Here is a 14,988-nt window from a genome sequence, read left to right as displayed (position 1 = left end):
GGCATCATACTGACTTTTATCTTCGCAGACTGGGCCCTTCAAGATGGCCACCCCAAAGTCTTAAGAGATACCCCCAGAACTGTGCTCTTGCAAGACTTGGGAGCCGCCATCTTGAGGTCACCTCGAATCAATCCATGGTCATAGTCTCAGGGCGATAACTATGCTTTCATGTGGAAGTATTCATGTTTGAACATGTCAATGGTTTGTGAGCTACAACGTTTCAGAAAACATTATCCATCGCTGCTCTGTTCAGGCACCGCAGCTAGCAGTCACCAACCTGCTGTGCCTCTACGAACCAGCGTATGTCTGTATGCCAACCATATGCACTGCAGAGGTGAACAAGTATATTGTTAAAACAAGGCCCCCATATTTACCCACTTCATTTTTTAAAACACACTTGCTTACTTAATGTGAAAGCCAGCTCATTATTAATGTCTGTGCATTTTTAACCATTTAAAATAAATCCAAAAACAGGGGCATTAAAAAACATGAACTTAATGCCGTATTAGGCCACTTTTATTTGATGCAAAAATTGAGCAAATCAAATTTTTATCATTTCTAATTCATATTCAACCGGAACATGAGAAAACCAGTTTTTCTGTCAAGTTGGAGCCTGATTTAGTGTTTGGTGGACAGGGTCTTCTGCCATAAACGTGGTGGAGTACATTGTCCTTCAAGCCCTTAGTCTACTCACTCTGTTATGACTCAAATGCACTGTCAGGTTTCTGATGTCCATGCCACTGCTGGCTCCGCCCTCGGATACCTACGTGGGGGGCCTCACGGAGTAGTGTCTGTTGATGAAAGAACATTAGACCACCCTCCCTTTTTAGAGTGGACGGTCTGATGTTATTTTGTTTTGTTCAGGACCGCCAGGGAAAACCTGCTGGTCCTGAATACAAAAAAGCTACTAATGACCCTGACACCCTGGGAGTTTCCTCCCAGGGTGTGTGGCTCACAGTGGCATAGCAAAGGGGGGTTGTGGGGTGGGCGGTCCACCCCAGGAGGCACAGGTTTTGGGGGAAGCGCCCCCCCTTACCTGCGGCAGTTGCAGGTGGCAACCGCAGGGACCGCCACGAACGACACAAGGTCTAGCCACACCCACTGTTGGATCATTAATTATTTGTTGTTTTAAAAAAAATACATTTGGTGTGCTGCTAACTGAAACATGGTGGTCGCTCACCAAACTTTCAGTGCCTTTACAAGAGCCGCCATGCTGGAGACTCCTAAGCACAATGATGATTGCGGGGCAGGTGGTGATCTCTAGATTAGGCAAACAGGAGTTAGTCAGGATGACAGACATAAAATTCTCTGCCGCCCTGACAGACTGCGGGCTGTCTAGCAATCTTTCGAACTGGCTGTCTGTCTGTCTCATATTAAATTTGACATAGTACCAGGGCAAATCTAGGAGCAAACTATTTTTGCTGTTTTTCTATAATAACAAAAGCAGCACTTTTAAAATAAGAACTATCTAAGTGTGAGGAAAAAACACTGTTTTCTTTATTACTGTTACATAAGCCACAATGATACTGAAAACTCAGTTTCCTCCATTTCCTACATTCCTAGCGGCTAATTAATGTCTTCCATTATTATATCCAGCACTGCAGTGCCTACAACAAACATCCACCCAATCTGAAATCATACAGATGTATTGGCTTTGCCAGTGCTTGCTGCATTTCACTTCACTTCAATATACCCACACCCAAGCCCACTTGTCAGAAGGGTCATAGCTAACATAAATTAAGCAGTAGGAGTTGCTATTTCACTTATTAAACACTGACATGTTGGCATACATTCAATGGACGTCTAGACTTTCCAGAAAGTAAATTGCCTTATCAATAATGAAACCTAAACTCCAGGTCAGTCTTTCATTGACTATGTTGTATGCGGTGAATGAAATGTATTTAAACAAGTATACCATATTTTGATTCAAATAAATTACAAATCTTCAATAAATATTCTGCTTATTGAAACTGTACAAGATTCCTACAGAGGCTACTCATGGTTAGGCCAAGGTTATAATTCTTCTGCCGCTAGAGAGAGCAGGATGGCCTTTGGGGTGTTCTCGAAGAGGGCTGCCCGGTTCTGCTGCTGGCCCTTTTTGACCCAGTGTCCATAGAGGCGGAAGGCACAGGCATCGATCAGTTTCCGGATGGGCTTCAGTGCGTATGGATCACGCAGTACGATCTCCTTCGTGAGCGGCTTCACTCTCCGGTAGTAATGATAGATCCGCACCGATGCTAGCACTGTCAGGCAGACCACCTAAAGGAAGAGGGATTCATACAGGTCAACTTTGTGTTTCAAGGAATTCTGTAAGATCTTAAACTAGGGTTGGGTCAGGATGGCTGTATCAATGCCAGATTTTCAGGATATCCACATCAGACACATTGACATAAATTGAAGGTAAATAGAACTTACAGAGTCAGTGATCATTCTGAACCTTTAGCATGGACCCCGCCCTATATGCGTTCTGTTGAAGTCTGCTGACTTCAATTAAACAACAGTATTGTGGTAAATCCTGCTCAATCTGTTTAAAATGTATTTAACATGTTGAAATGGTATCAATAATTAATTTTCAAAAAGTTAAAGATATTTTGTCAAGTCCAAGTAATATGATTTCTATGTCCTGCAACTAGTCCAAAATTCTACCTCTATCCGAGTACCTTGCATGATACCATGTGATCATATTAAAATAACGCTTCTACGGTGGGGCCGGCATATCAGGAGCATATCAAACCACAACTTTCTTGAAAACAGTTAAACATCTGCTAGTTCTCTAAGGACTTTATGCTACAAACAACCTCTAGCCATGTTATATAGATTTACAATCTGTTGATGCACACCGATTTCAAAACCTATGGAAAGATCCTTAACTTACATAATTCAATTACGTCGGGATCAATAACAAACTTCTTGAGTCCCCGCTCACTTAATGTGGAGATTTCTTTAAATTCACTTTCTTTCATACCAGATAACAATTTTGACAAAACTGCTGTCATTAACAATACATTTCTTGGGGGAGGAGCCTAGCGCGCAACCAAGATGGCCGCGTAGGTGCGAGGCTCCCGAGGACCTCCGTGACCTCCTACACATATCCTGACAATATCCTGTCCTAGATGAGGGGACTGTTTTGGTGAGCCCGAGCTGAGGTGGCACCCGTTTTCCGCTTTCAAATTGGACCTCGGACACCGGCGGGAACATCGATCGAGGTTTGCGGCCTTCTCCACGCCGGACCCCGGATTAGATCTGTGGGGCTATCCGGAGACAAAGTGAACAACAGCGGCGGGCAGGGCTCGGCGACTCGCGTACCCCACACTTTCACTTTCGCTTTTGCACCCTCCTTGCTGTCTTGGCGAGGTTGTGTCGCGGGGCACTGTGAGGTGGTGTGGCCTCGTTGGGGTACCTTGCCGGCCCGCCGGCTGTGATCCACCCCGCAGGTCTGTGGTGCCCCCCCCCCGGAGCCCGTGACCCGGCTTGCCTGCCCTTTACGATGTGATTGGCACGATCGGGGGACTGGAACCATGTCCACAAAGCAAGATGGTGACCGGGCAAAGGTGAAATCGACTCGACGTGGCGCAGCCCAGCAGTCTAACAGCATGGACCGCTACACCCTCCAGAAGGGATCTCCTGAGGTGCCGCGTGGGTCCCCTCAGGGCCCGGCTGATGCTCCTGCTCTGCCCGCGGATCTGACCCTGCGGGATGTCATGGGTGCTATCGCCGAGATGAAGGCCTCGGTGGGCCAGCGTTTTGATACACTGGCGCAGAAGATAGACTCGGTCCTCGTGGATGTTGGCTTGGTGAGGGCCGATCTATCCAAGACCAATGATCGGGTCGATTCTTTGGCCCACACCACATCGGGCCTCACGACAGATGTGGCGACCCTCCAAAAGGAGGTGCGCCGGCTTGGCCAGGCGAGTGCGCTGATGGACCGCCGCTTGGAGGATTCCGAGGGTCGGGCCCGGAGGAACAATGTCCGCATTATCGGGGTGCCTGAGGGACGTGAGGAGGCGGCGGCGGACCTATTCGTGGAGGACTTGATTCTCACTCATCTCCAGCCCCGGGGGCTGAGTAAATTCTTCGCGGTGGAACGGGCCCACAGGGTTCCCGGGGGAAGGCCTAAGACCGGAGCCCCTCCGAGGCCTCTTATTGCCCGGATCTTCAACTTTCGGGACAGAGATGCTATTCTGCAATCCTCCAGACTACAGGGACCGGTCAGACTCGACAACATGGACATCAATTTTTATCCGGATTTCACTCCAGCGGTCCAAAAGCAGAGACTGAGCTTTCTCGGAGTCAAACGTCGTCTACGGGACCTTAACCTCAAGTATGCGATGCTTTTCCCAGCTAAGTTGCGGGTGGAGGTGGATGGCCGCACACACTTTTTTGATCGTCCCGAAGCGGCTGGGGACTGGCTGGATACTTTGTCTGGGGATCGGGCTCGGGGGGGTGGGGGGGGAGCGGTTGGGGGAGAGGGCTCGCCGGATCAGGACTGAGGGACTAATATTAGGCCTCGCTCTGGACAAAATTGATGTCACTTTGGACTGTTCGTCTGTTCGAGTAAGTTCCCCTCCTGTGGAGGTCGTGTGGGGTCTCTTGGGGGTTCTCCCTCCTCCTCTGGGGGCTTAGTTAGTTTAACCATCTATGGGGCGACAGGCACACTGCACTTTGGGGGGGCTGTTTGGGCTCATGCAGGGGTGCAGGGAGGGGGGAGTTCCGTTGGGGTGGGTGGGTTGGGGTGGGGTGTTGTACGTTTTTACCACAAGGCAAACCCTTTTTTGTATTGGTCTTAAGGTGCTCTCCGGGGGACGAATGATGGCTTTTGTGTGTGATGGGGGGTAGGGACTTGACTTTGTTGTCTTGGAACGTTAATGGACTGGGGGATAGGATCAAACGAGGTGTGGTCCTGCAGTATTTGAAACGAATCTCACCCGATGTAGTCTTTCTGCAGGAGACACACCTTATTGGTAATTCTTTTTGTGCCATGAATCGGCGTGGCTACCGTTTAGTGGCCCACTCGGGCTTCACGTCGGGCTCACGGGGTGTGGGCATCATGGTGAAGAACTCGCTCCCGTTGGAAATTGATGAGGTGCTCCATGATGATAGGGGACGATACACTGTCTTGGTGGGGAGAATGGAGGGCAAAGTAGTTGTCTTTGTATCAGTATACGTCCCACCGGGGCTACAGTCGAACACTTTTGCAGACCTGGGGCGCCTCCTCCTTGGCCTTCCGGGGGGGCTTCTGGTGGTTGGGGGGGACTTCAATGCGGTGGTTTCTGGGACTGTGGATCGTCACCCCCCTAGGGACCTCCCCCGGGCACAGGCGTGGCTGTCCGGCCTCTTGGATACACTGGGATTGGTGGACTGCTGGCGCTTAAAACATCCCACGCAGCTGCAGTACACTTTCCACTCGGGGGCCCATGGTAGCCTCTCACGGCTTGATTATGTCCTTGTCCCGGCGGCCTATGTTGGGAGGGTAGGAGAGGTGCGCCATTTGGCGCGGGGTATTTCAGATCACTCCCCGCTCCTGTTACACATTGATGTCTGCCCGAGGGGTGAGGGCAGGGTAGTTCCAATCAATGCTTGGTACTTGCGCGACCCCATCATTCGCGCTGACTTGATTAAATCCTTACAGCGATACTTCGATGAGAATGTGGGGTCCGTCCCTTCGGCTATCTCCCTGTGGGAAGCCTTCAAGACAGTTCTCAGAGGGGAGGCCCTATCCCTTATTTCCCATGCCCGGAGGCGCGAGCGGGAGGAGGTGACCCGGGTGGAGGCCGAAATTGTCGAATTGGAGGGTGATCTAGAGGGTGGGGTGACAGATGCTGCGCTACATGTCCTACAGCTTAAGCAGGCGGCCTACAGGGCCCTCGTCACGGAGGCGGCCAGGGGCCTCAGTAGGGAGCAACAGGGGCGACTGTATGATGTGGGTGATAAGGCTGGTAAACTGCTCGCGTGGTTGGATAAAAAGGAGAGAGCGAATCGTGTGGTCCCGCTGATTGAGAGGATGGATGGTGTGAGTGTAACCGAGCCAGAAGAAATTGTCTCCTGTTTCGCGGATTATTTCCGTGAAGTGTATTCCCCGGTTTCTCCCTGCTCGGAGGAGGATTCCCATGCCCTGCTTAGGGATATCGCGCTCCCTTCCCTTTCGGAGGAGGACAGGGTGTCGTTGGATGCCGCTCCCACCTCCGACGAAATTGCCCTCGCCATACGCTCGGTCTCCTCTGGCAAGGCCATGGGCCCGAATGGCATCCCTATCGAGTTGTATAAGTTGCGACCGGATGCATTGGCACCCCACCTTCGCGCGATGTTCCTGGTGGCCCACTCGCTGGGCTCCCTCCCCCTGGACCAGCGTCTGGCTACAATCGTGGTGATCCACAAGGAAGGGAGACCTCGGGACCGGGTTACATCCTATCGGCCTATCTCGCTCTTAAATGCGGAGCCCAAAATTCTTGCCAAGGTGCTGGCCAATCGGCTGGTCGGCGTGGTGGGCGATCTGGTCCATCAAGACCAGTCCGGCTTTATTCCCCATCGCAACACAGCCCTTAATCTGCGGCGCTTGCACGGGGTGCTCGCACGTGTTCCATTCGTGCGGGAGCCGGCCATACTGGCGTCCTTAGACGCCACCATGGCGTTTGACACGCTTGAGTGGCCATACATTTGGGCGATGCTGGCGAAGTTTGGATTTGGCCCGGGTTTCATCAGTTGGGTCAAATTGTTGTATTCGGGCCCATTGGCGCAGGTGGTGGTAAACGGAAGAGTGTCGGCCCCATTCGAGCTGGGTCGGGGCACGCGGCAGGGCTGTCCCTTGTCGCCGCTCCTGTTTGCGCTGGCCTTGGAGCCCCTGGCGGAGTGGCTGCGGTGGGAGCCTTCCATCCGTGGTCTCCGTTGGACCCCCGAGTACGAGGACCGCGTGTCCCTATACGCTGACGACATCCTTTTGTACCTAGCCTCCCCACGTAAATCACTAATAGTCCTGGTTGATGTTTTACGTTCATTTGGCCGCAACTCAGGCCTTGTCATCAACTGGGCTAAATCATGTGTGTATGTGCTCTCCGGGGAGGCTCCCGTCCTCCCGCGGGGCTGTCCGATACAGATTGCCGCTCAGGGGTTTAGGTACCTGGGTGTTTACATTACTCTGGACCCGGAGGCCCGCTACGAGCGGAACTTACTTCCCCCCCTCCAGCGCTTGAAGGAGGACGTCGCGCGCTGGCGGCGCCTGCCGCTTTCGCCGCTCGGCCGGGCGGCGCTGTTTAAAATGATGTCGTTGCCACGCTTCCTGTACGCTCTCCAGAACACTATGGACTTAGTCCCGGCGCGCTACTTCCGTGAGGTGGAGAGTCTACAGCGCCGCCTGTTCTGGGACGGGAGGCCGCGTATTGCCCTGGCGAAGTTGACGCTCCCATGGTACGACGGGGGGATTGCCCTCCCGGATATTAAACGGTATTACTGGGCCTCCCAGTTAGCTGCAATCAACCATGGCCTCTACGGGCCCGCCTTGAACCCGGCATTTGAAATGGACAAGATGCTACTGCCCGGTGGCGACTACAATCGAGCGCTCTACTCTGGCGCGCCCGACGCTCGCCTGACGGGACCTACGCGTGTCATGGTGCGAGTATGGCACGCGGCTAATGCAGCTATGGGGTGGAAGGACCGTTTGACCCGGGCGTCACCACTATACGCGTCTGAGCGGTTGGGCTCCCTGTGGACCTCGAAGGGCTTCGAGAAGTGGGACATGATAGGCATCAGTAAAGTCGGGGATCTCTGGACGAGGGGGGGATTTAAACCATTCGAGATGCTGCAGACGGAGTTTCAGCTGCAGGACAGTGAATACTTTCGGTACCTGCAGGTCCGTCATGCACTGGGCTCCGTCTTCCCAGACGTTGCCTCCATCCCGGAGTCTTCCCCCCTGGAGGACAGAGTGCTAGATGGCCATGTCCCAGACAGCACGATCTCCCTTATTTACAAAAAGCTGATCAATGACCGCTCGGGCTTGCTAACTGGCCTCCGAGAGGCCTGGGTTGCCGATGGGCTGGAGTTGGACGACGAGGACTGGACCTCCGCGGTGGCCTCTCCGAAGGAGGTGGCCATACCGGCTCGCCTTCGCTTCGTCCAGCTTAAGATACTCCACCGGGTCTACATGACGGGGCCAAGGCTTCTGCGTATGGGCTATGCTGAGGATGGGCTGTGTAAGCGTGGGTGTGGTGCTTTGGCGACCTTTCTGCATATTTTGTGGGAATGTCCGAAGGTGGAGCGATTTTGGCGTGGTGTGCATGAGGTCCTGCGAGTGGTTACACGTGTCGCGCTGCTGCCTGAAGCGAGGAGGTGCCTGTTGAATGTGTGGGAACCAACTGACTACTCGGCTCCGCAGATGTGGTGGGTGACTCTGGGATATATGGTAGCTAAGCGTGATATTGCTCAACTGTGGGGATCCCAGAAGCCCCCGGCGGTGTCGGCCTGGAAAGAACACATGGACTGGTGCATGTTTCGAGAAAAGGTGGTGTATGTGGCGAGGGGTAAGCCTGGGACTTGGGTGAAAGTATGGGGCCCCTGGAACGCCTATCGTGGGGGTATCTGCGCGCCACCACTGCTGCCTGCTGCCTCACCAGCCCCGTCCCCTTAGCTGACTCCTTCCCCCAGCCCCGGGCACAGGGTTCCCCCAGTCCTTGCTCTGTTCCCCTTCCCCTCTTTAGACTCCTGTGTCTACTTGGGGTCCCCCATTCGGGGAGCACGTGCTGCTACTGTCGATTGCGGGTTGCCTTGTGGGTGTGGTTTTTTCTTGTTGTTTGTATAAAATGAAACCGTATTGTGGGGTCTGATTGATATGGCCCACGGCATTGATACCTCCTGATTATGCTCCTCTGCAACACCAAGTGTTTTATGAACGTATGTCATATGCTCCTGTCATCCTAGCGGCCGGCCGGAAGGTTGTAGGCCCATACCTGTATATTCTTGAGATTTGTAATAAACGGTTTAAAAAAAAAAAAAAAAAACAATACATTTCTTCGCTGTATCCCTGAATCCTCATATACAGTGTTTGTTTTGATGCAATTTTTTAACCACTCCTCCCTCTCAAAGAAATAAATGATGTGACATTGTTTCCCAAACTATTACCCACCCCCACCTCTACAGGCGGCTCCCGGTCTCACACATTCCACATAGTTCCCTTTATATCCTTAGGGTGAGTTTGATTATTATTCTGTGGTTTGGGTGTGTTAAGGTGAAGTCACCTATTTTTTTTCTTGCATAGTCGGAATATATTATAATAAATTCTGAAGAAAGGAAGTAAAAAAAAGCAATGAATATTGATCGCTGAGTTCCAAGGGCCACCCTTCCAATACCATTCTACACTTCATGGGTTTATGAGGTTTTCAACATTCACCATGTTGGGTCTTACACATGGTAAATGGCCATTCATTTCGAAAAGCAATATTATAACCTGTTTGAGAGAAAAGTTTCTCCAGAGCAGGTCTCCATAATTGCATTTGTCACCCAGAACATAAAACCAAAATAAATAGAATACAATCTTGTGGGAATTGCTAATGGCAATGAATATAAAGGAAAACAGAAGAAGCAGACCAAATTTCAGAATTTTTAAAACATAATGATAACTGTTCAATTAATTCAATGACAAAATAGAAACTTTGTTTAAAGATACAGCAATAAGTTAGGAACAGACCTTGAATTTCCTGTAAGGACTAAAGTGGCGAACTTCTTCCACGTCGTATTGCTGAAAAAATGGATGAGCAAGAGCTTCTTCTGCCGTAAATCGTCTTTCAGGGTTAACCACTAAAAGTCGTGCAATCTAAGGATAAAAGTTATCAAAATATTTACTGTTACTGATGATCTTCCCGAAATGTGTTTTCCATCCAGAACATTACAGAGCGTTTTACTCAAAGATTTGTTGAATGATGGATGGTGCCTAGCAAACATGACAACCTTCTCTTTTTTTCAAATATTCTCCTTACCTTTTCTCAAACTATTAAAAATGTTCAGAAGTCTCCTGGATTAAAAAAAATATTTCTCCAGAGCAGGATAAGATCTATCTAGATCGCTCCACTTAGGTTTCAAAATCTGGGGAAGGACTCAACCAAACCTTTAATCTTAATGGCTCTTAATGAGTTCTCAAATTTTGAAGTAGATTGTCAAACTCATCAAAGTGTTGTAGGAAAGCTTTCAAGTTTAGATTTCAGCACATGTTGCAATCTGCCATATTTTACTTGCTAGACCTTCACATATTTTCCTACCTTCATAGAATACGATGGCTATGCTTTCCAATATTGTGAAGAGAGGTCTGACTTCAGACATTTGATCTTAAAGAGATTTGTTGTAAGCTCTTGTTTTAATTGTTTGTTTGAGAGCTAATTCAGTTTCTCATTAGATTACCCAAAATGTTCACACCTTTCACAGCTTGAAATCATATGTTACATTTCCTCACTGAATATGACCTGACTTATACATACTTCACTTTATCCAACTAGTCTATGAGTAGACAACACTTAACACTGAACTTATAGACATTTACTAAAATTAGGTGTGAGCGTTGTCCCACATTAACCGATGATTTAAGAAAGAGTTTCCCTCAAAAGTATTAGAGATGTTTGCTTCATATTAAGTGTATTAAAGGCCATAAATAAATTGTTCTTTCCTTTAGTTTAGTGGTTTTGTTGCCCACAATATCAGTCTCAACAACATACCAACTGATAACATTTGTGTGTGTGTGATTGATTTTAATTTCAATAGTGTTCGAGTTTCCTTTGAACACATTAGTAAAATAAGTCATCTATGCAAGGGCCAGAGAATGCATTTTTTGAATTGCTTATTTTGTTCCCTATAACAGTTTTTTTAAAAATGCTTACCTTAGTTAACAAATCATGTTACATTGCTCCATTGGCAGTGAATGGACTGTGTCATGTGCTACATGAGATTAATAACCTGCCACAGATGCTTCATTGATGGCCTCCAAATGCGACATTAAGGGTGTGAGGTATTGGGATGTCGTTAACAATCAGGGGATGACCTGTCCACCACCCTCACAGGTCCACTGCCTTGTTTAAAGATCGAGAAACTGCTTTATTTCCAACAATGGAGCCTCAGCCAGTGACACCATCTGAAACTCGTTTGGGATAGGCCAGCCACAACAGGACATTCACAGTCATGTTGTTAACAGGTCTGCCCTATGTAAGGTGGGGATTCCAAAGCTGATGTTTTCCCGTTTGAGATCACCAGGGATAGCATACGGGTTCCAGAAAGGAAATACAACAACCCCCAAAACAAAATCCCAACATGCCACTGACAAAGATTTTTTCGCTTTTTAAAATGCCATCTCACCTACCACACTGCTATAACCTGGCAGTCCAGACATCATTCAGCATTTTTGCTGAAACATACTAGGTGATATGGTGGAGAACTCTCCCATGGGCTACTACTAGGGCAGTGGCGTCAAGGCCTCTACCACCCCAATTGCTTTTAGACATTTTGTTTTACCTAACCCTGGCTCTTTCCTTGCTGAATAAGGGTTGGCTTCATGCAGCTACATCTTGACCACTCCCTTTACCATCTGTAGTGTATGCCAGCCTCAGAGTGAAAATTGACCAACTCGCTGCATTTATTGGAAGTCCTTGGAATCAAATGATCCTGATTCTTACTTCATAAGGGTGAGGTTTCCCCTGCTTGATGTGCATTGGAGAGATTTCTTTACAGACAAGTCATAAGATACAGGACCTCTTCACAGGACCGCTGATGGCAACATCACGCCCCTCGACAAATTGTGATATCTATGTGGGTTTAGGCATATTAGATTAATACTTACCAGATCTTTGACAGTGTCAGAACGATCGTCCCACTCGGGAGAGCCAAAGTGATAATCTCCATTCATTATCATCCGCAGCATCAGCATCTGCTTCCTGTGCCAGAAGGGAGGCAATCCGGCCAGGAGAGTGTACATGATGACGCCAGAACTCCACCTGAACACATAATGAATGTCTTTTATTTAGAGTGAAGTCAAAGTTTGAAAAAAGTAGAAGCATGGGCATTGTAAGCTAAAAATGGGAGACAGCCTTTACAATGAAACTATTACAACGCATGCCATTATATCGCATGTCTTGCAACGCAAACGGTGTGCAGCAGTGGGTAGAAGGTGTTGGATTTAACTCCAACACTTTCCCTACTGTTGCACACACTGGAGTTGGAATAGAAAATTAAACTATTCCAACTTCCAGCGCACCCCCCAGACAGAAAGTCGGAGTAAACTTTTGCGTTGCAACGGCATGCAATGTAATGGCATGCATTGTAACGTCACCTATTCGTTAAAAATACCACAGTTAGCAGACGTGACATTGCACATCCTTTGACTTCCACACTCATCACAAAATATACCACGTTCCCCTTTTAGCAAGTAAACAGCCTCCTTTTTGCTAATGAAGGACACTACTCGCTCTGATCTCGGTCAGAAGCGAGAGGTTGCTTTAACTGCTTTTTAAATTAATGCTGAAAATAGCGATGACGATACTTTTGTGTTGTTTTTAAATTGTAAATGTTGTAACTGCCACAGCTCTCTTGTGCACTGAACTTACCTGGTGGGAGAAATAGACGCGGGTACTGGGGTTTAGTTTTAGGGAAAACTCCTTTTGCTCTTTTGAGGTAAGCGGTCCAGCTTTTCTGGACGCTGACGGGGACACGCACTTCCGCTTCCTCACTCATATAATCGGCCGATGACGTGGCCGCGCAGCGGGCGCACCGGAGGCGCGTCTAAGGCGCGCACAAGACAAGCCCGTCTGCGCCCGTCCGCGCCTGGACGGGACTGAGGGCTGTAACCCCTGACCCTTATGAAATTATGGATCTTCGCTATACTAGGGAGCAGCTGCTGGGATGCAGACACAATTTGAGTAGTAAGTGTGAACATTCCTTGCATGTAGATGAGGGGATTACCTCCTGCCCATTTTGTGACTTCAGGTTTAGCGTTTGGCACCCCACTATCCGGGAGGGAACTGAGGAGGGCAGGGATAAGCCCCTCTCCCTGCTTCTTCTCAATTGTCGCTCCCTACCTAAGCACTCTTGTGAAATCCATCTACTCCTTGAAGAAAGGAGTCCAGATGCCCTTTTCTTAATGGAGACCTGGACCAGCGTGGACTCGGATGCCGATGTGGTTCAGGCTCTCCCTCCTAACTATGTTATTCTAAGGCAAGATCGGGTCAGTGGCCATGGGGGGGGATCGCTATTATATACAGAAATACTTATAGGTGTCGATCTACTACGAGTCCCCTTGTCGATTGCGAGAGTCTTTCTTTTGAGTTATGTTTCTCACCCACCTGCGCCTTCTCGGGGATCCTGATATATCGCCCCCCTGGAGCATGCGCCAGTTTCTGTAATAATCTCCTGGATACTGCCATCAATAGGGCGAGTCTTTCCTCTAATTTCTCGATTTTGGGTGATTTAAATGTACATCTTGATGAAGTGGACTCTACCGTCTCTCAGGATCTTATTGAGGGGCTGGGAACTTTCCAACTTAAGCAAATCGTGCATGGCCCCACCCATGAATTAGGACATCTTCTTGATCCTCTATTCACCAACCTTACAGATATTGTTTTTAGGGAGGCTATTCCGGTTCCTTGGTCTGATCACTTTTTATTATCATTCAGCTGCATCGCCTGTGACTCTATACAACTATGTGTTAAAGCTAAAAAAACGGCCGCATTTGGTCTAAACTTTCCTTGGAAAATTGGGTTACCAACCTGGCAATCTCTATTCCCCCTCCCCATCCGAATCCTTCGGTAGCCAATGCTAATCTTAATAGTTGGCTAGAATCCTCCCTGGACTCTGTTTTGCCGAAGAAAGAACTTTCCCATCGAATTGGCCCCAATAAAAAAGCATGGTACTCCCAGGAACTTAGACTGCTTAAGCAATCCTGTAAACATTTGGAAAGGAAATGGAGGAAGGATTTTTCTGAGGCGGGAAAGAATCAATCAATCAATCAAAGACATTTATAGAGCGCGCTACCTACCCGTGGGGTCTCGAGGCGCTATGGGGGGGGGGGGGTGCCGCTACTGCTCGAACAGCCAGGTCTTGAGCTTCTTCCTGAAGGAGAGGTGGTCTTGGGTCAGGCGCAGGTCTGCCGGGAGGGAGTTCCAGGTCTTGGCGGCCAGGTAGGAGAAGGACCTTCCTCCTGTGGTGGCTCTGCGGATGCGTGGGACGGCGGCGAGGGCGTGGCTGGCGGATCGGAGGTGGCGTTTGGAGCGTAGAAGTTGATTCGGTTGTTGAGGTAGCTCGGGCCTTGGTCGTGGAGAGCTCTGTGTGCGTGGGTAAGGAGGCGGAAGGTGATTCTCTTGTTGACCGGGAGCCAGTGCAGGTCTCTTAGGTGTCCGGAGATGTGGCTGTGTCGTGGGATGTCGAGGATGAGTCTGGCTGAGGCGTTCTGGATGCGCTGGAGCCTCTTCTGGATCTTGGCGGTGGTTCCGGCATAGAGTGCGTTGCCGTAGTCCAGTCGGCTGGTGACGAGGGCCTGGGTGACGGTCTTCCTGGTCTCTGTGGGGATCCACCAGAAGATCTTCCGCAGCATGCGCAGGATGTTGAAGCATGACGAGGAGACGGCGTTGACTTGCTTGGTCATGGAGAGGGAGGAGTCCAAGATGAAACCCAGGTTGCGTGCGTGGTCCGTCGGTTTGGGTGCGGTGCCCAGGGCGGGGGGCCACCAGGAGTCGTCCCAGGCGGAGGGCGAGGAGCCCAGGATGAGGACCTCCGTCTTATCTGAGTTCAGTTTCAGGCGGCTCGTCGTCATCCACTCGGCTACCTCTCTCATCCCCTCGTGCAGGTTGGCTCTGGCGGTGGCGGGTTCGTTGGTCAGGGAGAGGATCAGCTGGGTGTCGTCGGCGTAGGAGATTATGTTGAGGTTGTGTTGGCGTGCGATGGCCGCGAGGGGGCTCATGTAGACGTTGAAGAGAGTCGGGCTCAGTGAGGATCCTTGTGGGACGCCGCAGATGACTTTGGTGGCCTCTG

The 14,988-nt window shown here is 49.7% G+C and overlaps 1 protein-coding gene across 1 annotated transcript in view; it reads right to left on the bottom strand.

The window, feature by feature from the left end:
• Window positions 1–489: 489 nt before the first annotated feature.
• The window catches only part of PHKG1 (phosphorylase kinase catalytic subunit gamma 1), a 276,125-nt gene continuing 261,626 nt past the window's right edge, over window positions 490–14,988 (bottom strand). The window contains exons 8-10 of the mRNA XM_085649768.1: window positions 11,807–11,960; window positions 9,674–9,799; window positions 490–2,259 (exon numbers count right to left, since the gene is read on the bottom strand). Coding sequence (XP_085505894.1) covers window positions 2,014–2,259; window positions 9,674–9,799; window positions 11,807–11,960 — 526 coding nt within the window. The 3' untranslated portion in view covers window positions 490–2,013. The remainder of the gene's footprint in view (window positions 2,260–9,673; window positions 9,800–11,806; window positions 11,961–14,988) is intronic.

Source organism: Triturus cristatus, chromosome 3_2 (genome assembly GCF_964204655.1).
Source record: "Triturus cristatus chromosome 3_2, aTriCri1.1, whole genome shotgun sequence".
Classification (NCBI taxonomy): domain Eukaryota; kingdom Metazoa; phylum Chordata; class Amphibia; order Caudata; family Salamandridae; genus Triturus; species Triturus cristatus.
Note: the sequence above shows the minus strand (reverse complement) of the source record. Positions and strands in the feature narration are given on the sequence as shown.